Below are 25849 nucleotides of genomic sequence, written 5' to 3'. Positions count from 1 at the left end.
TCAGATTTTTGAATACTGTATACGGAAAATATTAATAGGAAGCAGTTTCAGTAACTGAAATCAAAGCCGTGACAAAAGGAGAGTTGAAAGGCTATGGAAGTACAAACGAGGATGCTTGGGGCCAATGCGGATCTACCACTGCTCAGCCTTCTGAGTCTGGATAAGCGATTTAACCTCTCTGAACCTGTATGCAAGGGAATGACATGTTTAGACTTGAATTTTGCAATAGTTCAGGGCATGCTGAGAGGGGAAAGAGAATCTATGTGAAGCCCATGGTATAGTACACCAAGCACACAGCCAACATTCACTACTGAAGATGACAGTGATGGTGATTTCCTGGTCAACACCCACTACTCAGTCCTGGGGGTGATTTCAGAATCTGCTCTCCTAACTGGTTTATACTAGATTTCTAATTATGAGATGCACAGTATTGTACTTAAACCGATGTTCTCATATGTGCGTGTTACGGGCTGAACCATGTTTCCCCCCAAATCATTTGTGGGAAGTCCTGACCCCCAGTACCTTATAATATGTATTTGGAGACAATCAATCATCTTTAAAGAGGTGATTAAGTTAAAATGGGGCCTTCTGTGGGCCCTAGTCCAATCTGACTGCTGTCATTACAAGAAAGGAAATTTGGACACAAAGAGAAAGCAGGGATGCACGCGCAAGAGGACACAGTGAGAAGGCAGCCACCGGCTGAGGGTCGAGGAGAGGGGCCTCAGAAAAAACCAGACCTGCCAACGCCTGGATCTTGGACCTCCAGCCTCTGCAACCTTGAGAAAACAAACTTCTGTTGTTTTAAATACAGTCTGTGGTATTTTGTTACGGTAACTCTAGCAAACTACTACAGCACCTGGAACCCTTTCTTCACGCTGTTCCATAACATAGCTGCTTCACTGTGATCTACAGTAGACGGTGGAGGGAGGAAGACAGACAGACAGACAGACCGAGGTGCTCAGTCGGGCCCCTTCGCTTGTAAGTTGCATGATCTTAGGCAAGTTACCTAATTTTTGTAAACCAGTTTTTCTTCTTTAAAAGGACTGACGCTTAGTTCACAGGTTATGAGGATTAAATGAATATTAAGAATAACCGACCAACAGTGACTTCCGCACTTGCCAACGTGTGGCATTCTCATACAGTTCTCTGTAACTCCTTCAGGTAGCACTGAAAAGACCACTTCCGGGCAGGTGGGCTGGCTGTCATGAAAGGTGTTTCTTTCACCTGAGTCTTCCGGACATTTAAAGGGCTTATAATTCAGAACGTGCCAGCCTCCTACTGGGTCTCTGCCTCTAGGCTCGCCATCTGCCAATCTGGCCTCTCTACTGCCTTCTAATCCATTTCTCCGAATCCAGGTGTGAACACGCCACTCCCTTGGCTCCCTGCTGCCGCCCACAGTGGTCCGGAGCCTGCACCCTGAGACTGGGGAGGATGCGGTCACCCCCTCTCCTGCCTCATCTGTCCCGTGCGGCACGCCCTCCAGCTCAGGCAGCACTTCTGGTGTCAGGCTCTGTGCCTTGCTCTGGCTTTGGGAAATGTCCTTCCCTGTTTGTACCCTGGTGACCCCTACTTCCCCTTCACTTTCCCAGTGAAATGTCCCCAGTGTTCCCAACCAGACTTGAGCACTGTCTTCTTATGGAAATACTGTGTTTTTCCTCAGACTCTCATGTGATTACCATATTACATTGCTTTTAAATATCTGTATTTCATTCTAGCCTGTGAACTTCTCGAGGAGAGGGTCTCTGTCTCAATAATCTTTGTAATCCAACATCAAGCACAGTGCCTACATTTAATACACGTAGTGGACATTTAATAAATGTTGGCTGAATGAATAAATGACCGAAGGAATGAATGCTTGTGATCAATCACATTAATACGTTATCACAGCTTAAAGTGGAAAGACTACAAGCTTTCCAAGTCTGGTTCACATTCTGGGTTAGTTATTTACTTCTCTGAGCCTCAGTTTCATCATCTGTAAAACAGGCACATTAACTCCTGCTCTTGCCGTTCAGATTAAATGAGACGTGTGAGTCTTTAAAGGATTGCACTCCATGTGTGATTTCCGGCTAATTACTTAATCTTATGCTCTGTGCTCCTTCCCTTCATCTGTATAACGGGAACAGCCCCACATACTTCGTGACATTGCCGGGACACCTATACAGGGTGAGAGACACGTAGAGTCCTGTCTAGCGTCCACTGTGTGCCAGTCACCCCCGGGCGTGCCAAAACCCACAAGGATGCAAACGCCATGCACAAGGCTTCCCGTAAAGAAGACCAGTTGGGAGTCAAAGTTTAAAGGCTACTTAATTGTTATAAATTATATAAGTAAAAAATCTAGCATGAACAAAAAGAGAAAAAATTATATCCCTGTCAACCTCAGTACCAGGGTGCCTGTCTGTTCAAAGCTTGCCTGGCCCCGAATGAGTTCAAAAGTGAATTTATGCTTCATCGAAATAACCATGTAGTCCATATTTATTTATGCTTCATAAAGCCAGTATTTTGGTTTGTGTATGTTTGTCTTTGTCTACCACTTAGAATTTTCAACATAAAGAGGTTTCTAGGCATTTAGAAAAACATTCTGAACAGAACATGGATTTCATATATCAATGGACATCAAGGTCTCCTATCAGAAGACGTAACTATGAAGCTGTGTTTCCCTCTAATGACACTCATTTCTAAGTCAACACTTCTTTAGAAAACGAATTAGAACTCACTCATTTTTCACAAATAGGAATTTGAAGTTGTTAGAAAACAGGAGCACTGCTGCTAAGAAACAGAAATGATCTATGAACACCGAAAAAAACTTTTGTCACTTCCATCCCCAGGCACTGCCCATGCGGGATATTTACACATTTCTGAGATGACTTTGGGCCTTAGGACTTGAAGAGCCACAGACTTGGGAGACACTGTTCTTCCTCAGAATACACTGAATGCTTAAGTTAAAATTTTAGAGCAAATAAAATTTCAAATTTTATTTTCCAAGACTCATTGCTTTAGCACTACAGTAAAGTTGAGAGCAATACATGCTATTCGGTAGGACAGATAGTGCTTCTCCAATTGAAACAAACAACAACAAAGCAGGCCGAGTCAAATCACCGTCACTGGCCAATCAACATCCTGTTCCCAGAGCATAGCAAACGTGGAAGGGCACAAGTGTCTGCTATGGGGTCTGGTCATAAAGATTGACTCTTACCTTTGGGCTGGGGCGCTATAGCTGTTATCATAGGAATCATAACTCTGTTCATCATAAGCAGTGCCATATCCATCATCATAGTCCTAAAATATAACAGGAGAAGTACAAAAAAGTTCAGAGAAATTTCTGGAAAGGAAGACGCATTCTGCTTTTAGTGAATTAATTCAGCTACCATTTAACTATATATCTAATTATAATGTAAGGAAAAATATAAAAGTGACATCAGTGAAAATGATAGAGTAAGAACGTCCAAAAATTCTCCTGAAAAAGCAGAGAGAAACTGGCAAAAATTGTTAGAATCAACATTTTTAGATCCCTGGAAGTTAACCAAAGGCTTGCAGAGATCTAGGGAGCATTTATTTTTAAAAAATTGGTTGCACCTTGGAATGAAGGGTGAGCTCGGTCTTATTCCCACCCCTCACCCCCAGCTCTGCAGGAGCCGCAATCCAGCAAGGAGGAAACCAGCAGGCTGGAGGTCACTGGATGGGGCAGGGCAGGGTGGAGGCTTTCAAAACCCCATTCCCAGAGGATTGCCTTTATTTGACCTGACTGGGAGCTCATCCAGTGCACAAAGTCTTTTCCCTCTGGGTATTTGAAGAAAATAATTAGAGGCAATTGTTTATGAGTTTAGCTGCTTGAAGTGGTGGAGAAAAACTGGCGCAAATAACAGGCTAACCAAAAGCTTACAAGGAAAAGTGGGGGAATGAGATGTCCATACGAGCGCTGAAAAGTTCTGACATAGTTCTGGAACCTCAGAGGCTACCGTGCCATGTACTTGCCCAGGACAGACCTGAGAAGGCCCTGAGCTCTCTCCTCTGGCTGACCTTGAGGTTCAGTATAAGAAGGAAAGTCAAGGCTAAGCCAGTTAGTTGTAAACTGATTGGCTCAGTGTTGAAGACAAGCTCCAGCAGGTACCCCACAGCCTCTTGGTAAAGACTACAGACTTAACTTCCAAGCATTTGACAAAATCTCTGTCCAATCATTAGCTGACGACTAAGGTAAGAGAGAAAAGACACTCCTGTGGCAACGCATGATAAATATCGACTTTACAGTATTAGTTTGGAAAAGTAATTAAACCAAGAAAAAAAAATCCTAGGGAAGAAGGAGCATTTGATTTTCACACGGACACACTATATTAAATGTCCAGTTTTAAACAAACAAAAAACCATTATGCAACATGCAAAGAAAAAACAAAAGTATAGTCTATACACGAGAAAAAAAAAAGTAGTCAATAGAAAAATATCCCTGATGAAGCTGAGACACTGAACTTACTGGACAAAGACTTTATTTATTTTTATTTTTTATTGGGGTATAGTTGTTTTACAATGTTGTGTTAGTTTCTACTGTACAGTGAAGTGGAGTTCCCTGTGCTAATACGGCAGGTTCTTATTAGTTATCTATTTTATACATATTAGTGTATACAGATCAATCCCAATCTCCCAATTCATCCCACTAGAAAAAGATTTTACATCAGTTATTTGAAATATATTCAAGGAACTAAATGATAGCCTGTATCTAAAAAACTAAAGAAGGGTATCAGAACAATGCCTCACCAAAATAGAGAATATTAATATAAATATAAGAAATACAGAAAAGAATCCAAAGAAATTCTTGAGGTGCAAAGTGTAACAACTCAAATGAAAAATTCACTAGCCAGGTTGAACAGCAGAAACACAAGTGTAACTCTTTGTGACCTTAGTTATTAGTTTCTTAGATATGCTAACAAAAGCACAAACAACCAAAAAATATATAAATAAAATGGACTCCGGCAAAATTAAAAACTTCTGTGTCAAAGGACATCAGCAAGAAAGTGAAAAGACAATCTACAGTATGGGAGAAAATATTTGCAAATCACATATCTGATAATGGTCTAGTGTCCAGAATATATGAAGACCTCTCATAACTCAACAATAAAAAACAACCCCAAAAGAGCTAAAGCCATTCTCCTAGTTCTATGAGGACATTTTGCAGATGTGATAACAAGTACAACTATGGTTATTTTAAAGGTATTTTGGAACTGAAAAAGGTCCAGAGGAATGGTCGTTCTGTAAGATCAAATTAGAGATGTTGTTCAATGACATTTACATCTATGAAAGTGTGAAGGCTACCCTACAACTGATTTCTAAGTTTCTGGGGATAATCAATTACATAGTGACTTTGGACTTACTGGTATTTACTTAATATTTAAAAGAGCCAGGAAATAATCTAAGTATTTTGGAACATCAGTATTATCAATGGTAATCAATTTAATGATCATCACCAGAGCTTTTGAAGTGGAGAAATGTGGTCAAGGGGTAAGAGAAAAGATGTAGAGTCAGATGGGCTTCTGTGTTTTACTGTCACTGATCTCAGTCAAGTTCATCCACTTCCTCAGAATCTGTTTCTTTACCTGTAAAATGTGAATCCTTAGTAAGTATCCTGAAAGGATGAGAAATTACATATACATATGTATGTATTCCAGCAAAATGCCAGACTTGTATTTAGAACTTTATAAAGAATAGCTTATATTATTAACTATCACAGTAAAGCATTACCCTTGCCGACCTCTCTCCTGGATTTCTAAAATGGTAAGACTCACAGGTGATGAACATGAGCAGCCACTACACACGAGGGTAGGAGCCAAATGACTGATTTTAAAGTGATGACCTTAGTTACTCTCTTTTAAGAAGCATCTACTAAATAGTATACCTCCATTTATTTGATTTAGAAAAGCAAAAGTATCTGAATAGCAAGGTATATTGTAATGTGCTCCATTTTGTAAGACGACTATCAAGCTGAAGGGATGATACTATCTTTGCAGGGGTAAGGCTTATACAATTTGTACGTGACCACCTTAAATTTTTTTAAATGTTTTCTCATAAAGGAGGAACTGAATATTTGCTGAAGAGCTATGTGTACAGAACTTTGAACGTGGATAGAATCTAAAAGGAATAGTCATTAAATAGGGGCAGAGGAAGAATAAGAGTCAAGAATATCCTTAGAACATATTGGTAAGCCATGGTGTCCCTTGTAGTAGCTGAAGGCAGCTTGCTAATACAGCTATGATCTTCCAGTGACCAACGCAAGGAGGAGAAAGCTCTCAGATAAGATTCAAACAAACAAAATATTTGAGATGATTTTAGTTATAAGCAGCAAAGTGCAGATATTACAATTCTGGTGAATTAACAAAAGCAGCTAGCGTCTCAACAAAAAGAAAGTAATCTTACCGCATTAAAAAAAAAAAAACCCAAAATCAAAACCCAAAAAAAATCCTTTACTTAGCCCCTACCCTGTGGCTGGCACTCCTGCTAGACACCGTGGCGGGAAAGGGGTGTCCTGTCTAGTGAGTACGCTGGCGGGATGAAGATGACAGGTGACTGAAGAGAACTATCAGGCAATATGTCACATGCTGTGGCGAAGGAAAGCACCCGGGGTGGCACTGGGAAAGGGGAAGAAAATTTCCCAGAAGTGTTGAAAGCAGAGAAAAGCAAAAGTAGCTGGGAAAATTTATTAAAAATTCGGCAGAATGAACAGCAGGTGCAAGACAATGGAGGTACAGACACAAGAACCCTTCTCACCCAGGGTTCAGGTGAGCACACTGTGGAATGCACATGAAAGGGGAGAGCAATGAGCCGGAGACACCCGTGCACCAGACCACGCGTGGCCAAGTTACGGAGTGTGGATTTAGATTCCGCACTTCAGGACTCTCTCTGGAAACTGTGTGGGCGTGGAGCCGGGAAGGTCAGTCTGGAGGGTGGGACTTGCAACTAGGTCATTGCCTTGAGCATGTGGCTTGGCAAAATGCAGAGCCCACGGCTGCTTCAGTAGTTTGTTAGTAGCTTAAAAAGAATATGGCTTCCCCCATGCCAAATTCTCTTTCTATGCTTATTTAAAAGAATCAAAACTCTTTAAACTCCAGTAAATGACTGGAATTTTCCTAAGTAACTGAAATGTAGACTATTTAAAACCTACACTTAGGGCATTCATTTCTTGTTCAATTATTCTGTCAGATATTACAAGGCTAGTTTATTTGAATTTTCAAATTGTTTAGGTCACTGAATTATTGACTTTCATATTTTACAGTGAAGATTTTAAGGATTAAAAATGCAATTTTCACAATATTTCTTTCATGACGATGATTTCACAGTTGGATTTGGCCTTGGGGGTGCAGCCTCTTCCATCACAAGTATTGTTTGTTCAATGGACAGGACGTGAAAAATATAGGAAAGCATAAAGCAGATTGTGACAGACAAATGAAGAAAAAGGAGTGTGACTGCAGATGAATGTGTACGTTTCTGAGAGGGAGTGGAGGGGATTCTTGTTGATTACCTGCTATTTTATTGCAAGGAGATGAGGTCATTGGCTAAGAGCAGTGGGGAGGTCAGCCAGCAAAGGATCAGCGAATGGTTAGAAGAGGAAGGAGGAGGGTGGCGGGCTGCCTGAGGGCTTCCGTCTGAGGGCTGGGGGATGAGGTATAGCAGCTCTCTCTCTCGCTCTCTCTCTCTCTCTCTCCATCTCTCTTCTCCTAATGCTCTTATCTTCCAGTGTTCCCAACAACTGGCTGCTTTCCTTTAAATAACCTGACATTATGAAATTCCTCTTCAGATTTTTCTGAGGCTAGTTAGAAATTTTAAAGAGTGAATGCATTCTTTGTCACAAGTTCACAAATAATCGAGTGCAATCATCCATCTAGTGTAGTGGGGATGCTGCTGACCTATCAACAGTTCCATCACAGAGAAGCTTAGAATCCACTCTTAAAAAGTGCCAGGACCTGGGATGGGGACTCAGGACTCCACTGTCGGCAGAGCTCAGATGTGCTGAACGATTTCTTTTTACACTTGACATCTTTGCAGAACTTCTCGCATTTCCATCTTCTCCTAGAAAACATTCCCCTTCACGACATGTCACAAAGTCTCTGTGTCAGCCCCCTGTTCTGCAGTGAGTCCGGCCCTTCATGTGCAAGTTCCTTCCAGCTCACATGCTGTTCCCTGTCAGTCTCTGCACCTGCCTTCTCTGCCTAGTCAATTTTTCACGATGAAGCTCCAATGAACCTCCTCCTCTGTTTCTCCCACAAACGCAGAGTCCACCACACCTGTTATGCCAACAATGGACCAACATGTGCCGCTGTTACTGTACAGGAACGACTGACTGGCTCTGCCCTCACCTACTGTTTTTTATGAGCATGGACTGTGGGGCACTGATTCTTTTGCACAGAGTAATGGCAGGGCTGGAGTGTAACGAGGACCACTCAGTAGATGCTCGTTAGACTGCTGGACTGAACGCTCCCGAGGAAAGCACACCAAACCCCTCCTGCACCGGGTCCTCTCAGCGGCCCGAGTTTGCCTCCGCCTGTCTACACATCTCTGGAGCCACTCCTCAGACGACCCATGGGCATGATAAACTCCTTTATTCTAAGCAATGTAACTGAATTTCCTCTGGAAGAAGCTTAACAGAGCTCCTTTATGTTGTTAAAATGCACTGCAAAGATCCCGCTTCTTTGCACTTTAAAAACAGGGTCCTGTACCTGTGAGTGAGGAAGCCCTGCAGGCGCGCCTCTCTAACCAAGTGCTAGGAAACCATCCGTCTGCACGAACCTCTGAAGGACTCCTGTCCTGGACAGAATCCATGCCTCCACTTGCCCATCTCACCACCATTCCACCTGCCAGTCAATCTTTCTTTATCTCCTGTTTCTCTCTCATATCTTTCCTCTACATTCCCAACGTGACTGCATCAGAATCACTCAGAAGCTGCCTAGTACTCCCTTATCTAATCCTTTCTCCAGAATTATCTGCTAAAATGCAAACCTAAGCTTGTTGCTTCCTTGCTTACAAATCTCCACTCCTCTCTCCTGGTTCCTACGAGAGAGACAGTGCACTGTAAGCTTCATTAACACGTTAAGGGCCCTGAGGAAGCCTGTCTGCTTCCTGCTGTAATTTCTCCGCACATGCTGTTCCCTCTTTAGGTCTTTCGCTGGGAGACTCCAGGCTGAATTATCAGTCCCTTCTCTGTGCTTCCCTGATAACTGATAACTTGCACGTACACAGTGCCCACAATTATTTCTCTGCCTCCTTTCTCTCCCCCTGGTCTACAAGGTCCTTAAGAGGAAGGAACAGACCTTGTTCTCTTGTATTCTCAATGTCGGGAACACAGTAATAAATAAAGGAACTAATTAAAGACCAAGTGGCAGGAAACATAGCAATAGCTTCTCTAAGATGAATGCGAATTGAGGAGATGTGCTAGAGTGTAAAATGCAATATTTACTCAAATAGTGTAAATTTTGATAAGGAGACCTCACCTGAATTCTTTTTTCAAACATTACCTATCCATCTTACATTCCCTGCCCTCAGGAAAAAAATTTCCCAGTAAAACTCTGTATTCGGGACTTCCCTGGTGGTGCAGTGGCTAAGACCTGCGCTCCCAATGCAGGGGACCTGGGTTCGATCCCTGGTCCAGGAACTAGAGCCCACGTGCGTGTCTCAACTAAGACCTGGCACATCCAAATAAATAAATATTAAAAAAAAAACCCTCTGTATTCTATTCCTGAAAGTCAGAACATTATTAAAAAGAGTAAAGATGGACAAGAAATAAATGTATATTAATATACATTCTTGAATCATTAAAAGAGACTTATTCATCAAGATCCACTTCTGAGTTTTTGTCTTTGATAAGGAAGATGTCTAAATGGAACCAACAGGGGGACCTGGACACTTGATAGGTGTCAGGGGGGTCACATTATGGCGAAACATGCCCTAACACAGGTAGAGACCCTTCATCTGCCATTCCCGACCTGAAAACTCCCCCGACATAGGGCCCAATACCAAAGAAATCTTGCTCTGAAGAGAAAAGATTTTCTAGGATAAAGGAGACAGCATTTAATTCTATTTCTGTCACAAGTAAAATCAAGCATAAAATTTAAGCTGGGAAAAACCATTTTAAACAGAGAATTTACAAAAGTGATTTGAAAATAATGTTTAGGTTTTGAGTCCTTTTACAAGGAGACGGTTATGCTGACTACATACCACCTCACCAGGGTGAAACCTGGTCATTTCAAAATGTAAAAAGTTTTCACATAAAATACAGTGTTAAAAGATTATTTAAGTTTATTCTTACCATGATTGAGTTTATAAAACACACACATTAGCTAAAAATAGTCTTTTGAGAAATTCATCCTTGCTGGGGTTCTGAAAAGTACTAATATCCTCACTGAGTATCAGCAATGACTGTGACCATATCACACAGCCAAGTTATTTTACAATTAAGGACAAAATCACAACACTAATAACAATGCTAAATAAGAATCTGTCCCCCATAATCACTTAAATAAGACATCATTAATTCAACAATCAAACTGCATCCCCACGTGTTGATCTGTGGCTGTGAGGAGTCTATTATGCAGCTTCGAGACTCATACAACTTCTTCATCTCAGCCTTTGGAGTCTGGTGCCCATGTTCAAATTCCAGCTCCGCCTCTTAACTGGCTATGTGGCTTCGGGGAAATCACCTACCCTCCTTCCACCTCAATTTTATAATCATAATCCACATCCTGGCTGTTTCCAATGGCTGTGGGAGGATGAACCAAAAAAAAAAAAATCTATGAAAGCTGTTTGGCACAGTTCTTGCCCAATAAAGCTAGTTCCATGTTGTTGAAGACCTGTTCCCTTTAACACTCTCAAGCTATTAGGCCAGAGAAACATCAGAGCTATCCAGGTATTTTTCTTTTGTTGAATGTGATAAATTCTTAAAATGTTATCTAAACTGTGATATCTACGTTTTCATTCTGCAAATACTAGTATTAATGACTACTGTGGTTTTTAGATAAAGGAATGGCTGACCAACCGTAGTTGTAATTCTATCCACATCTGAACACAGCTTTTAAAAACACATCTACATCAATTATTCACAGAAAGTCTTCTCTTCTCTCAGTTTGTATCTGAGATAGAACTAGATTTATTTAGATCTGACAAGAAATACAATATAATACAATACAGAAAATAAAATAACAAAGAGGTTAACCCAGAAATCCCACAAAGGGAAGGGAAAACTTGTAAGTAGAAAATTAAAGAAAATAAAATTAAACCAGAAATTCCACAAAGATGAGCAAAAGGGGGATAACTAAATTTTATTAAGGCCGCCCACATTATGTAACTCATGCTAAGGATTTTTGTATCGGTTTTGCCATCTTCCCCAGGAAGCAGGCATTTGTTGAATGCCTACTTTTCCAAGCCCCTGGGGATATCGTGTTGAACAAACAAAACAAAACAGAACACCTTTGTCCTCATGGGGCTTACATTCCAGTGAGGAAGCAGACAAACATCAATCCTCACATACACAGTGCGTGACACAGGGAGGGCCAGGAGGAGCTGGAGATCTCGGACAGGCGCCAGAGGAGTCCTCACGGAAAGGACCGCAGACAAATGTGAGCCAACGGGGCAGCGAGCTGTGCTGGCATCTCAGGCAGAAGGAACAGCAGACACAGAGGCCTGAGCGGGGGAGGTCAAAGTGGGGGAGCCAGGGGACAAGTGCAGGCGCCACATCACGCCTCTGGGGCCTGAAGGGAATGAGGTGCCGCCGGAGGCTTTTGGGCCTCATGCGATCTTCTGTGTCGGCCAGGTTTCTGTCCTTCTGTTTCATTGGTTTAACCTCCAGTACACTATTTCTTCCCTTATCTATGTCTAATCTGCAACTAAAACCATTCCATTTTTGTTGTTTTTTTTTCAGTTCTAAAAGAGCTGTTTTCTATATTTTCCAGTTGTCTGCTTAAATCATCAAGTTTATCTTCTAATTCCGTGATTATAAAGAGCAGAGTTATTTTAAAGTTTGCGTCTGCTATACGAATCTATCGTGGTCTGTTTTTTACTGTTTCCTCATCTTGTATGCCTGTAATTTTTGATTAACTGCAATTACATATGAAAAATTAAGAGAAATAATTTAAGGCCTACACTGTTCTATTTCTCTGGAGAGAATCTGTATCGCTCTTGGTGGAGGACAGAAGAATTGGCAACCTGCACCCCACCCAGGACTGAGATGATAAGCCCTCCTCTGGGAGTATAGCTTTTCTGGATTAATCAGATCCCTAAACCCAAACTTGGGGAGCCTTAAACTCCAATTATTTTGTTTTATCCTTCCCAAATTCTGCATTTCTTTTAAGGCTCAATTCAGCTTCTCAGCTACCTCTTCAGGAATTGGTAGAAGCATTCACAGCCTTTCTCAACCAGGGTTCCACCAGAGAGTGAAGCCCGGGTGCCCTAAGGTGTCCACTGTGTATAAAGTGAGTTCACTTCTCTCCTGTGCATCTAGAACAGCAGTCGTTTGCACCATCCCTGGGAAGCTAAGGAAATAATTATGCACATCATTTTCCATGTTCTGTGGGTTCTGGAACCCCAGTTGAGAAAGGCTGCCCCAAGGGAAAATCAGCCAGAAATGCTAAAAGGGTCTGACAGCTGATTCCTATCAATACCCAATATATTTGATTATTACCTATATCCTCCACTGGAAATGTAGTCTCCCTGAGAACAGGGGCTTTGCCTACCTTGTTTACTACTGTGTCCCCAGTGCCTGGCACAAGAAAGCATTCAATAAGTACTTCCTGAGTGGATGCCTGGCTGGCAGTGACGGATTTATATGGGTTCACTCATCCTTCCAAGCGTTCTGACATGACTGGCCAGGAGAGAGGCAGCAAGTGCTTCCAGTCCCGTGACGAAGGGGAAGGGGCTCCTGGCCCACCTAGATGCACACCTGATTCATGGTGCAGAGGCTTCTCCACGATGAAAACATCAACTAGCAGAGTTGCATAATGCTAGTATTAAGATTGCTCCTTGCTCAGCTTCTAGACTCACCCAGAAACCTTCAGATTCTCATCTGGTTTAACAGCAGAGGGACCAGATGTGCTGAAGGTTTGTTCGGCTTGAACAAATCTGCTTGAAGGAAGACGTGCTGTTCTGTTATAAACAAGAGTATCTGGTCTAATACAATGTTTTTAATACACAGATTGATCACATTTTTATTCAAGCATAAAATAATTCATAGAAAGGTACAAATCCTAAGTGCACGGCTTAGTGAATTTTCACCAAGTGAGCACAGCTGTGTAACCAGCACCCGGATCAAGAAAGGCAACATCAACAGCCCCCAGAAGCTCCCCCTGTGCGCATCCTCAGTTATTACCTCCCCCACAAAGGAACGCCGTCCTGACTTTCAACACCACCAGGGAGGTTACCTTGCTTTCGAGCTTCACAGAGATGGAACCAGCGTGGCTACCCCTTTGGGCCAGGTTTCGCGTGCCCGTGAGATCTGTCCACGGTGCTGCAGGCAGCAACCCCTGGTTCCTTCTCGCTGCTTGAAAACTTGGTCTGTATGGTTGTACTACCACTTCTTTATCCACCCCAGATATGAATACTTTGCTTCTTTCGAGTTTTGCCTACATGCCTCTTCCGCACGTCTTGTGGTGCATCCAAGTATGAGTCTCTGTTGAGTGGTTCCCAGAGCAGAATCACTGGCTCTTGGGGAGGCATGTTTTCGGCTTTAACATGTGGTACCAAACATTCTTCCAAAGCAGTTGTATCGACTTACATTCCCACAACAGTGGATGAGAATTCCTATAGCACCCCATTCCAGCTAACACTTGAAACTATCTTTTTAACTTTAATCTTCCTGGTGGGTGTGAATAGTACAGGATATTTTGTTTTTCATGTATTAACGTTTGGGGCACAGTTAGCAAGAGTTGGCCCTGAAAGATGGAGTGATACTGGTAAACTGAAGAACTAAATATTACTTTTAATGTGCCAGGCACTATTCTAAATACTTTCCATATGTTAATTTACCTAATCTTCCTAACAACCCCATGTGATAAGCACTAATATTTCCATTTACGGATTAGGAATCGAGGCACAGAGCAGTTAAGCAACTTGCCTAAGGTCACACAGCAATTAAAGGCACAGCAAGGATTTCAAACTAGTGAGTTCGGCTCCTGACTCTGCTTTTAACCACTGATATTCTGCCTGACCCTATAAAACTGAGGGTCAGACCCTGTACCTTAATGAACTCCCCAAGTCCCCTTCGTCACGGGACTGGAAGCACTGCTTTAGCCCTAAAGTATCTTTCAAGATTCCATGTACTGGGCTTCCCTGGTGGCGCAGTGGTTGAGAGTCCGCCTGCCGATGCAGGGCACATGGGTTCGTGCCCCGGTCCGGGAGGATCCCACATGCCGCGGAGCGGCTGGGCCCGTGGGCCATGGCTGCTGAGCCTGCGCGTCCGGAGCCTATGCTCCACAACGGGGAGAGGCCACAACAGTGAGAGGCCCGCGTAAAGCAAAAAAAAAAAAAAAAAAAAAAAAAAGATTCCATGTACTGTTATGTACCTCAGCTCGATTCTACCTATAAACAAACTGAATAGAATAAAAATAAAGGTATAAATAAAAAAGACACTAGTAAACCTCATCAGTACTGTACCAGCAGAGCGCTCTGGCTGTCCCTGCACACGCCTGCACCTGCATGTGCCTGTGCCGTTGAATGTCACGTGAGTCTTCACGGGAAGTGCCCCCCCCGCGCCCCCCAGCTCTCCCTGTCTGAGTGCTGCCAGCCCCTTTCCTGTCTGGTTTACACAGTCTCCTCTGGAGAGTCTTCCCAGCTCCACCAAGCAGTTATTAGCCTCCCTTCCTCCATCCTCCCCAAACACTCTGCATGTAAGTCAACTGCAGGTGTTCCTCGCCTGAATAATCTCTGGGCTTTGTTTGTGAATCAAGACATAAAACATTGATTACTTACTCAATTCTGGGCTCTGTGGATAAAAAGGGATGGCCCCTATCATCAGCTTAAAATATAATGGGAAACAGTAAGACAAATAAAGGCATGATCACCCCACTCTAAGGTAAGTACCCTAAATAGGATGTACACACGTGGATCCAAATAACGACCACCTGACGTTTCCAGGGGATTGTGAAAGGCTTCAAAGTGAGGGTGATAACTGTTCCTTCGTAGACTCTGGTCTACTTGCAGGTGAGGACTGAGTTCTACGCATGCTGGTGAAAAGCTCAAGGAAAACAATAAAACGAAGATGGCAGGTTCTTGTGGGAAATCCACTGTAACAGAGGACTAGTCTAGTGGTTCTCAAGTTCCCCTCCCGGCCGCTGCCCTGATTCACCCACGGGACGGGACACGCCCCTCACACGAGCTCATCTGCAATCGCTCGCTCACCTTACGTGGATGGGCAAGCCTAGTTAGGGAGCCGGAACCTGCTCTCCATGCCTTAGAGACGTTGCCACTTCAGAGTCCTCTACTGCCTTAATAAAGCACATTTTGGGGGGTTGTTTTTGCTTAAAGGAGGAAAAACAAAAACAAAATCCCTTCATATTCACAACTTTAAAATCTGAAACTATTTCCTAAAGTTTTACATTTCTAAAAGAGGTCAACTTTTCAAGCAATTCAGGAAAGAGACAGACTCGTGAAGCTCCTGATAGACATTTCAAGTAAACTGCACATTGCTCTTATGCTTGCTTCTGGTAAAATGGATATAAAAAATTACAGAACCTTCATCTTTTTATCTAAAATAGGAAGGTGTCCCTAGGCTTTTCAGTCCACATTTAAAATGCATTTTCATAAATAATCTTTTCACAATCTGTAACTCTGTTTTAATTAAATTTCTCACTGTGGAAAACAAGATAATTGAAGCAGTTTAGAGATTACTTAGTTGTCAAAAAAATTACGCCAGTAGTCACTGCAATGGGAAAATTTGCCGTTAGTACAACTCTCATCTGGACCGAAACTCCCAGACTAGGCATACAATTAAAACTTCAGGTGAGCTCTCAGAAGAATGACAAGGCATGTGACGTCCCTGAGTCTTTAAGCAAAGTCTACATTACAGAATTATGTGTACATTTTAAAGATATATTTGGTTTTTCCCTACAGGCTTTCACTGACGTTCCTAGTTGACAAAATTTCAGATGAGTTTATTCTTAGGGCCAACGGAGAAATGGTGATCCCCGCGGAGCTATTTGATAGACAAGGACACTGTTGATGGTGGTAGCTGCATTTTTCTTGAGACAAGTTTCTTTTCCTACAGCTTTAATGAGTCTGATGCTAGAGAACAGGCAGGAAAGGCATGTCTTTGTGTACAAACACAAGGTGTAGATTTCTGCTCCCATTTAAACTGTCTCTTTGACCCTTCACACTTGGGTTAGGTTAGCCAATGGCAGAAGTCCTATGAGGACACACCCTCCAGTAGCTGCAGAAGGACTAGTAAAACCAACTACTAACCAATCATGGGCCTCGTGCTCTAAGTTTCGCATAGGAACCCTCATGTCTGAAGTGATTAAGTAATTTTTCCCATTCATTTGTCAGTTTCTCTGTCCACAAACAGAGTTTTAAATTAGATGAAACTGACTTGCCCAGGAAGCACCGGATCTTGGTTAAGAGCTGGGCTCTGGAGCCAGACTGCTGGGCTGTAAATTCTAGCTCTGCCCCAATCAGCTGTATGACTTCTAGAAAGTATTGATATTTATCTCATGGTGTTTTAAGGATATGACAGATCCACGTAAAGCGCTGAGAAAAGTGCTGGTGAAGAAAAATAAGGGCGTGTGGGTTTCATTAGTTACTGGACGTGTGAGTTGGGAAAAATTAGTTATCCTCTCTAAACGGTCTGGTGATCACGTTTACCTCACAGGGCTGAAGTGAGGATTGAATAAGATGACACAGAAGTGCCCGGCACACTAATATGTTCTATAAAGTAAATACCCAACAAATGGCAGCTGCCTTTTCTTCCATCAACTTCTAAAAGCTGAAGAGTACACTGTTTCTCTGTGGTTACGGAATCAGAAAACTATCAGAAGACTAAAACAGTTAGGAGAATACTGTTCTACGCTTTTGTGATTGTTTCCAAATGAAGCCATCTCCTTCAGATACTGTCCTCCCAAACATATAATAAATTAAAGCAGCAACTTCTGACCTTAAGACTGAAGTTGATGATTTTACAGAGAAGCACCTAGAGAGCTCAGGATCCTCTTCAGTCAGTCAGACAGACCAGATAAGGCCATCAATCTGGAAGAAAGGTCCACAGCTAGGGATGCCTCTGCTACACAGTTACGACTGTGTCTCCAGCTCTGGTTCTTATACTCTTTCCTCACTTATTTTCTCACTTCTTCTAGGTCATAAACACTACACAAGTTAGAACATTGTGAATAAAAGCTTCAGACCCCAGGTTAGGGAACCCGGGATCCAATCTCAGTTCACCCACTTCTCATCCTGCAGGCCACTGGACGGGATGTCCACCCTTGCACAGTGCAGGCTGGGTTATCCCCTGTGTCTGTGGCTTAGTGACCTTCCTTCCTTCCTCCTGTCTGGGAGAAGACACCACCCGGCAGCACTGTGAGGGCTCGGGCAGCAGCGTACGGGGAAGCACGGGGGGAGCACGTGCTCCACTGCACACCACATCCCCCGTGCGGAGGCCCTGATCGGAGGATCTGAAGAGAAAAGCGCCTGGTGCTCCAGCCAGACGTACGTGGCTCTGCTACTTCCTATGGCCCAGCAGGCTCAAGGAGCCTGCACAACCTTCTCGAAAACATGTAAAAGTCCTTCGTGTGACCAGCCATCCCCTGCCTCGCTCAAGTAGGCACTGCCACACCAGATGGGGTGGTTTGAGGACAATTCCCCATTCTCTTCAGTAAACATCATACAGCTGGATAATCAGAGCATTTCAAGTACCTGAGAGAGCTTTCGTATTCTGATGAACTCGTACGACTTCATCTAGAACGCCTCACTGTACGTATGTTTAAAGGTGATTAACCCATCAGCTCAGGCTCAAAAGCTTAGAACGATTACACAATATTAAGATACCAAGGGATATTAGTGAATGGTAAATACCTCCCATGAATCGAAGGCTGATGCAACCATAATTAAATGAGTTAAAAAATAATATGATTAAAATTTCTAAGACAATTCTAGTTTATACATCTTGAAAGGTGAGTTTGCATTTAAAAGAAGATCTCACTTTTAAAATTATTTTTCAAAACTTGTTTCAGAATTCAAAAGATTCAGAGCCACTCACCTTTAGCTTGTTTCTCCCATTAGAATGTCTGCTTTGTTTATTTTGTGACTTTTCTTTCAGTATCAAGATTTCTATTTGATGAAAATACAATTTCTTATTAAAAGAACATGTTTAGGGTGAGTGGAAACTAAGTAAGTTTCAGAAAACAACCAATTATAGAATTTTAAAGTTGGAAAAGAGGTTAGAACAGCATCTGCTCTAACCTGCCGATTTATAGGTAAAGTACCATCACCTACATTTTCCACATGAAGAAACTAAAAAGGTTAAATAGTTTACACAAGAAAAAAGCAGACGTGATACAGACAATAAGGAGGATTAGAAACCAAGTATTTGACATCTCAGAATCCTATCCTCTTTATTAAATTGCCCTGTCTTTCCTATTTATTAGGCCACTAAATGTTTGCTAAAATTGGCTTTAATTTTATTTCACTAAGTATGTTTAACAAGGCACGTGACACACAGAATGACAGAATTAGTTGGCATTAATAAAAGCCGTCCTCCATATGTTTATTTAGTATCTCCAAAATGTCAGGCCCTGTGATAGGCTCTGGGCAAACTAAGATTAAAAAAAAAAAAAAAAAGACATAGTTCCCAGGGGACAAAGACAAGTAAGCAGACACTGAGGCAGGCACCACGTGCACCCAGGGGTGCCTGAGGAGGACCAGGAAGGCTTCACAGCTGAAGAATAAATAGTAAAAAGAATTGGTAGGGATAGAACAAAAAAAGGCATTAGAAGAGAAGCAACGGCACATACACAGATGGCCACACAGTCCTGGTATGTGTAAGGAACTGCAGTACAGGTACTGACTGAAATAAAACGATGATGTGGGGACAGCAGGGGGTTACGAGGCTGAAGAGGGCAGTCAAGAAAGCCTTCAGACACCACTCAGAAGAATCTCAACTTTATCCTCCTAAACTTCTGAACTAGTTCTTACGTTCTGGGGCTGGCAGGGCAGTAGCATCATCAGACTTTACATACCAGAAAGTACACCAGAAGTAATATGAGTAATACATCATTTAAGGGAAGGACCCAGGGTTAGGGCAGGACAACAAGCAAAGGTGGGGACTAAGGAGGCTAAGGCAATCATCTGTCTGTGTGTCTGTCCATCCATCCATCCATCCATCCATCCATGTCTGTCCATCCATCTGAACAACCAGCGTTAGAGGGAAGACAGCAGAAGCAAGAAGAACTACAATCCTGCAGCCTGTGGGAAAAAACCCACATTCACAGAAAGATAGACAAGATGAAAAGGCAGAGGGCTATGTAGCAGATGAAGGAACAAGATAAAACCCCAGAAAAACAACTAAATGAAGTGGAGATAGGCAACCTTCCAGAAAAAGAATTCAGAATAATGATAGTAAAGATGATCCAGGACCTCGGAAAAAGAATGGAGGCAAAGATCAAGAAGATGCAAGAAATGTTTAACAAAGACCTAGAAGAATTACAGAACAAACAAACAGAGATGAACAATACAATAACTGAAATGAAAACTACACCAGAAGGAATCAACAGCAGAATAACTGAGGCAGAAGAACGGATAAGTAACCTGGAAGACAGAATGGTGGAATTCACTACTGCAGAACAGAATAAAGAAAAAAGAATGAAAATAAATGAAGACAGCCTAAGACACCACTAGAACAACATTAAATGCAATAACATTTGCATTATAGGGGTCCCAGAAGGAGAAGAGAGAAAGGACCAGAGAAAATATTTGAAGAGATGATAGTAGAAAACTTCCCTAACGTGGGAAAGGAAATGGCCACCCAAGTCCAGGAAGCGCAGAGAGTCCCATACAGGATAAACCCAAGGAGAAACACGCCGAGACAAAGAGTAATCAAACTGGCAAAAATTAAAGACAAAGAAAAATTATTGAAAGCAGCAAGGGAAAAACGACAAATAACACACAAGGGAACTCCCATAAGGTTAACAGCTGATTTCTCAGCAGAAACTCTACAAGCCAGAAGAGAGTGGCATGATATACTTAAAGTGATGAAAGGGAAGAACCTACAACCAAGACTACTCTACCCGGCAAGGGTCTCATTCAGATTCGATGGAGAAATCAAAAGCTTTACAGACAAGCAAAAGCTAAAAGAATTCAGCACCACAAAACCAGGTCTACAACAAATGCTAAAGGAGCTTCTCTAAGTGGGAAACACAAGAGAAGAAAAGGACCTACAAAAACAAACCCAAAACAATTAAGAAAATGGTCATAGGAACATACATATCGATAATTACCTTAAACGTGAATGGACTAAATGCTCCAACCAAAAGACAAAGGCTTGCGGAATGGATACAAAAACAAGACCCATTTTATGCTGTCTACAAGAGACCCACTTCAGACCTAGGGACACATTCAGACTGAAAGTGAGGAGATGGAAAAAGATATTCCATGCAAATGGAAATCAAAAGAAAGCTGGAGTAACAATACTCATATCAGATAAAATAGACTTTAAAATAAAGAATGTTACAAGAGACAAGGAAGGACACTACATAATGATCAAGGGATCAATCCAAGAAGAAGATATAAAAATTATAAATATATATGCATCCAACATAGGAGTACCTCAATACATAACGCAACTGCTAACAGCTATAAAAGAGGAAATTGACAGTAACACAATAATAGTGGGGGACTTTAACACCTCACTTACACCAATGGAAATATCATCAAAAATGAAAATAAGGAAACAGAAGCTTTAAATGACACAATAGACCAGATAGATTTAATTGATATTTATAGGACATTCCATGCAAAAACAGCAGATTACACTTTCTTCTCAAGTGCGCATGAACATTCTCCAGGACAGATCACATCTTGGGTCACAAATCAAGCCTCAGTAAATTTAAGAAAATCGAAATCATATCAAGCATCTTTTCTGACCACAAGGCTATGAGATGAGAAATGAATTAGAGGGAATAAAACGTAAGAAAGACAAACACATGGAAGCTAAACAATACGTTGCTAAATAACCAAGAGGTCACTGAAGAAATCACAGAGGAAATCAAAAAATACCTAGAGAGAAATGACAATGAAAACACGACAATCCAAAAGCTATGGAATGCAGCAAGAGCAGTTCTAAGAGGGAAGTTTATAGCTATACAAGCCTACCTCAAGAAACAAGAAGAATCTCAAATAAACCATCTAACCTTACACCTAAAGGAACCAGAGAAAGAAGAATAAACAAAACCCAAAGTTAGAAGAAGGAAAGAAATCATAAAGACCAGAGCAGAAATAAATGACATACAAACAAAGAAAACAATAGCAAAGATCAATAAAACTAAAAGCTGGTTCTTTGAGAAGATAAACAAAATTGATAAACCATTAGCCAGACTCATGAAGAAAAAGAGGGAGAGGACTCAAATCAATAAAATTAGAAATGAAAATGGAGAAGTTACAACAGACACCGCAGAAATACAAAGCATCCTAAGAGACTACTACAAGCAACTCTACACCAATAAAATGGACAACCTGGAAGAAATGGACGAATTCTTAGAAAGGTATAACCTTCCAAGACTGAACCAGGAAGAAATAGAAAATATGAACAGACCAATCACAAGTAATGAAATTGCAACTGTGATTAAAAACCTTCCAACAAAAGTCCAGGACCAGGTGGCTTCACAGGTGAATTCTATCTAACATTTAGAGAAGAGCTAACCCCCATCCTTCTCAAACTCTTCCAAAAAAATGCAGAGGAAGGAACACTCCCTCTGCACCATCACCCTGATACCAAAACCAGACAAAGATACCAGAAAAAAAGAAAATTAAAGACCAGGATCACTGATGAACACAGATGCAAAAATCCTCAACAGAATACTAGCAAACAGAATCCAACAACACATTAAAAGGATCATACACCATGATCAAGTGGGATTTATCCCAGGGATGCAAGGATTCTTCAATATACACAAATCAATCGATGTGATACACCATATCAACAAACTGAAGAATAAAAACCATATGACCATCTCAATAGATGCAGAAAAAGCTGTTGACAAAATTCAACACCCATTTATGATAAAAACTCTCCAGAAAGTGGGCACAGAGGAAACCTAGCTCAACATAATAAAGGCCATATATGACAAACCCACAGCAAACATCATTCTCAATGGTGAGAAACTGAAAGCATTTCCTCTAAGATCAGGAACAAGACAAGGATGTCCACTCTCACCACTATTATTCAACATAGTTTTCGAAGTCCTAGCCACGGCAATCAGAGAAGAAAAAGAAATAAAAGGAATACAAATTGGAAAAGAAGAAGTAAAACTATCACTGTTTGCATATGATACTATACATAGAGAATCCTAAAGATGCCACCAGAAAACTACTAGAGCTAATCAATGAATCTGGTAAAGTTGCAGGATACAAAATTAATGCACAGAAATCTCTTGCATTCCTATACACTACTGATGAAAAATCTGAAAGAGAAATTAAGGAAACACTCCCATTTACCACTGCAACAAAAAGAATAAAATATCTAGGAATAAACCTACCTATGGAGACAAAACACCTGTATGTAGAAAACTATAAGACACTGATGAAAGAAATTAAAGATGATACCAACAGATGGAGAGATATACCATGTTCTTGGACTGGAAGAATCAATATTGTGAAAATGACTATACTACCCAAAGCAATCTACAGATTCAATGCAATCCCTATCAAATTACCAATGGCATTTTTTACGCAACTAGAACAAAAAATCTTAAAATTTGTATGTAGACACAAAAGACGCCGAATAGCCGAAGCAGTCTTGAGGGAAAAAAATGGAGCTGGAGGAATCAGACTCCCTGACTTCAGGCTATACTATAAAGGTACAGTAATCAAGATAATATGGTACTGGCACAAAAACAGAAACACAGATCAATGGAACAAGATAGAAAGCCCAGAGATAAACCCATGCACCTATGGTCAACTAATCTATGACAAAGGAGGCAAGGATATACAATGGAGAAAAGACAGTCTCTTCAATAAGTGGTGCTGGGAAAACTGGACAGCCACATGTAAAAGAATGAAATTAGAACACTCCCTAACACCATACACAAAAATAAACTCAAAATGGATTAGAGACCTAAATGTAAGACCGGACACTAGAAAACTCTTAGAGGAAAACATAGGAAGAACACTCTTTGACATAAATCATAGTAAGATCTTTTTTGATCCACCTCCTAGAGTAATGGAAATAAAAACAAAAAATAAACAAATGGGACCTAATGAAACTTCAAAGCTTTTGCACAGCAAAGGAAACCATAAAGAAGACAAAAAGACAACACTCAGAATGGGAGAAAATATTTGCAAACAAATCAACAGACAAAGGATTAATCTCCAAGATATATAAACCGCTCATGCAGCTCAATATGAAAAAAACAAACAACCCAATCCCAAAATGGGCAGAAGACCTAAGCAGATATCTCTCCAAAGAAGACATACAGATGGCCAAGAAGCACATGAAAAGCTGCTCAACATCACTAATTATTAGAGAAATGCAAATGAAAACTACAGTGAGGTATCACCTCACACCAGTCAGAATGGGCATCATCAGAAAATCTACGAACAACAAATGCTGAAGAGGGTGTGGAGAAAAGGGAACCCTCTTGCACTGTTGGTGGGAATGTAAATTGATACGGCCACTATGGAGAACAGTATGGAGGTTCCTTAAAAAACTAAAAATAGAATTACCATATGACCCAGCAATCCCACTACTGGGCATATACCCAGAGAAGACCATAATTCAAAAAGACAGATGAACCCCAATGTTCACTGCAGCACTATTTACAATAGCCAGGTCATGGAAGCAACCTAAATGCCCATCAACAGACGAATGGATAAAGAAGATGTGGTACATATATACAATGGAATATTACTCAGCCATAAAAAGCAACAAAACTGGGTCATTTGTAGAGACATGGGTGGATCTAGAGACTGTCATACAGAGTGAAGTAAGTCAGAAAGAGAAAAACAAGTATCGTATATTAACACATATATGTGGAACCTAGAAAAGTGGTACAGATGAAGAGGTTTGCAGGGCAGAAATGGAGACACAGATGCAGAGAACAAACGTATGGACACCAAGGGGGGAAAGCGGCGGGTGGTGGTGGTGGTGGTGTGCTGAATGGGGAGACTGGGACTGACATGTAGACACTGATGTGTATAAAACGGATGAATAATAAGAACGTGCTGTATAAAAAAATAAATTAAATTAAATTTAAAAATTAAAATAAAAAGAAATAAACAACCAGTGTTTACTGAGGGACTACTATATGTTAGGTGGTAGGAATAGAAGAGTAAACAATGACTTAAAGTTAGCGAGAAGTCAGTCGTGAAAACGATATACAAACAAGTAACTACCAACTGTGGAAAGTGCAGGCACTGTGAGAGGCCATCATCAGAGCACAGGAGTTGGGTGCGGGGAGGTTGGCAAGAATGTTTCCTAAGACGCAGGAGGACAAGCGTCTTCCCTAAAGCAGCTGTGACGTAGATTAACTGGAGATCAAACAGTTATTCATGAAGAAGTGAGCCGTGTTTGCCGTGTGAATGCAGGGAATGACGATGAACGAACGAGATCCTGGGTGCCTGGATTCATGGCGGTGCTGTTCCCTCAACAAGGGCCCTGGGAGGAACAAGATCCCTGCGGGCCACACCACAGCCTGCACGGAGCTGAGGGCCTGTAGGGAGGGACTCAGGAAGGGGCCCTAGAGAGAGCTCCGAGGAGCGGCAGATCTAGTAGTCACTAACACACAAATGTCACGTGAAATGACGGCAATGGACAAGATTTCTCAGAGACAGTAAAATAAAACGACCAGACTGAGTGTTTGGGGAACACGCAGCTACAGTCGTCCCTCGGTATACATGAGCGATTGGTTCCAGGACCCCCTCGGAACCAAAATCCACAGACGCTCAAGTTCCTATATAAACAGAAAATGTAGTTATATCTGCATATAATCTATGCATTCTCCCCTGTACTCTGAATCATCTCCAGATTATTTATAATAACTAATACAGTGTAAATACTATTTAAATAGTTGTAAATACAATGTAAATACTATGTAGACAGTTGCCTGCATGGGGCAAATTCAAGTTTTGCTTCAATTTTGGAACTTTATGGAACTTAAAAAAAATTATTTCCCATTTGTGGTTGGTTGAATCCGCAGATGCCCACCTTGCAGATAATGGAGGGCCGACTGTGCTTCGCTCGTGTTTTCTTTGTATGTGGAGCCTAAAGCAATTTATAAATAATGACTTCGCTTTAGAAATTCCTATGTAAGTTGGGCTCGGCCAGCAAGCATCAAACATGTCCTTCTGCGTAATTGCAACGACATTTTGAGTGTTGAAGTGATCTCATTGAATATATTCTGGGTTACACTAATTATTTGTCAGCTATTTAATTATTTGGACGTAAGTAATGAATCAATGCCATTCTGGGAAAGAGGTGCTTCTTATTCTCGAAGAAGAGATGCGAAGTTACTGTAATTATATCTAATTTTACTAAGTTAAAAGTGGAGAAGGTCCCAGTTTGTACTCAAATGGTTGAAAACACATCCATTATATTTTCTTCCTTTTTGGAAAAAAGCTAATCGTGCTGAATTGCCTTGTATTCTTAGAGTTATCCTCAGAAGACCAGTGCTCATGGAGAGGCGGGGAGCCT

General features: G+C 41.4%; 1 protein-coding gene across 2 annotated transcripts in view; it reads right to left on the bottom strand.

The window, feature by feature from the left end:
• KHDRBS3 (KH RNA binding domain containing, signal transduction associated 3) overlaps positions 1–25849 on the bottom strand; it is a 162921-nt gene that overhangs the window by 33390 nt on the left and 103682 nt on the right. For both annotated transcript variants that reach the window (XR_009534071.1, XM_060115848.1), the window contains exon 7: positions 3194–3276. Coding sequence is in view for 1 of the 2 variants with exons in the window: in XM_060115848.1 (XP_059971831.1) it covers positions 3194–3276 (83 nt within the window). In the remaining variant the exon portion in view is untranslated. The remainder of the gene's footprint in view (positions 1–3193; positions 3277–25849) is intronic.

The sequence above is a fragment of the Mesoplodon densirostris genome, chromosome 13 (genome assembly GCF_025265405.1).
Source record: "Mesoplodon densirostris isolate mMesDen1 chromosome 13, mMesDen1 primary haplotype, whole genome shotgun sequence".
NCBI classification, from domain to species: Eukaryota; Metazoa; Chordata; class Mammalia; order Artiodactyla; family Ziphiidae; genus Mesoplodon; species Mesoplodon densirostris.
The sequence above is the reverse complement of the archived record's forward strand: the minus strand, read 5'-3'. Positions and strand labels throughout refer to the sequence as shown.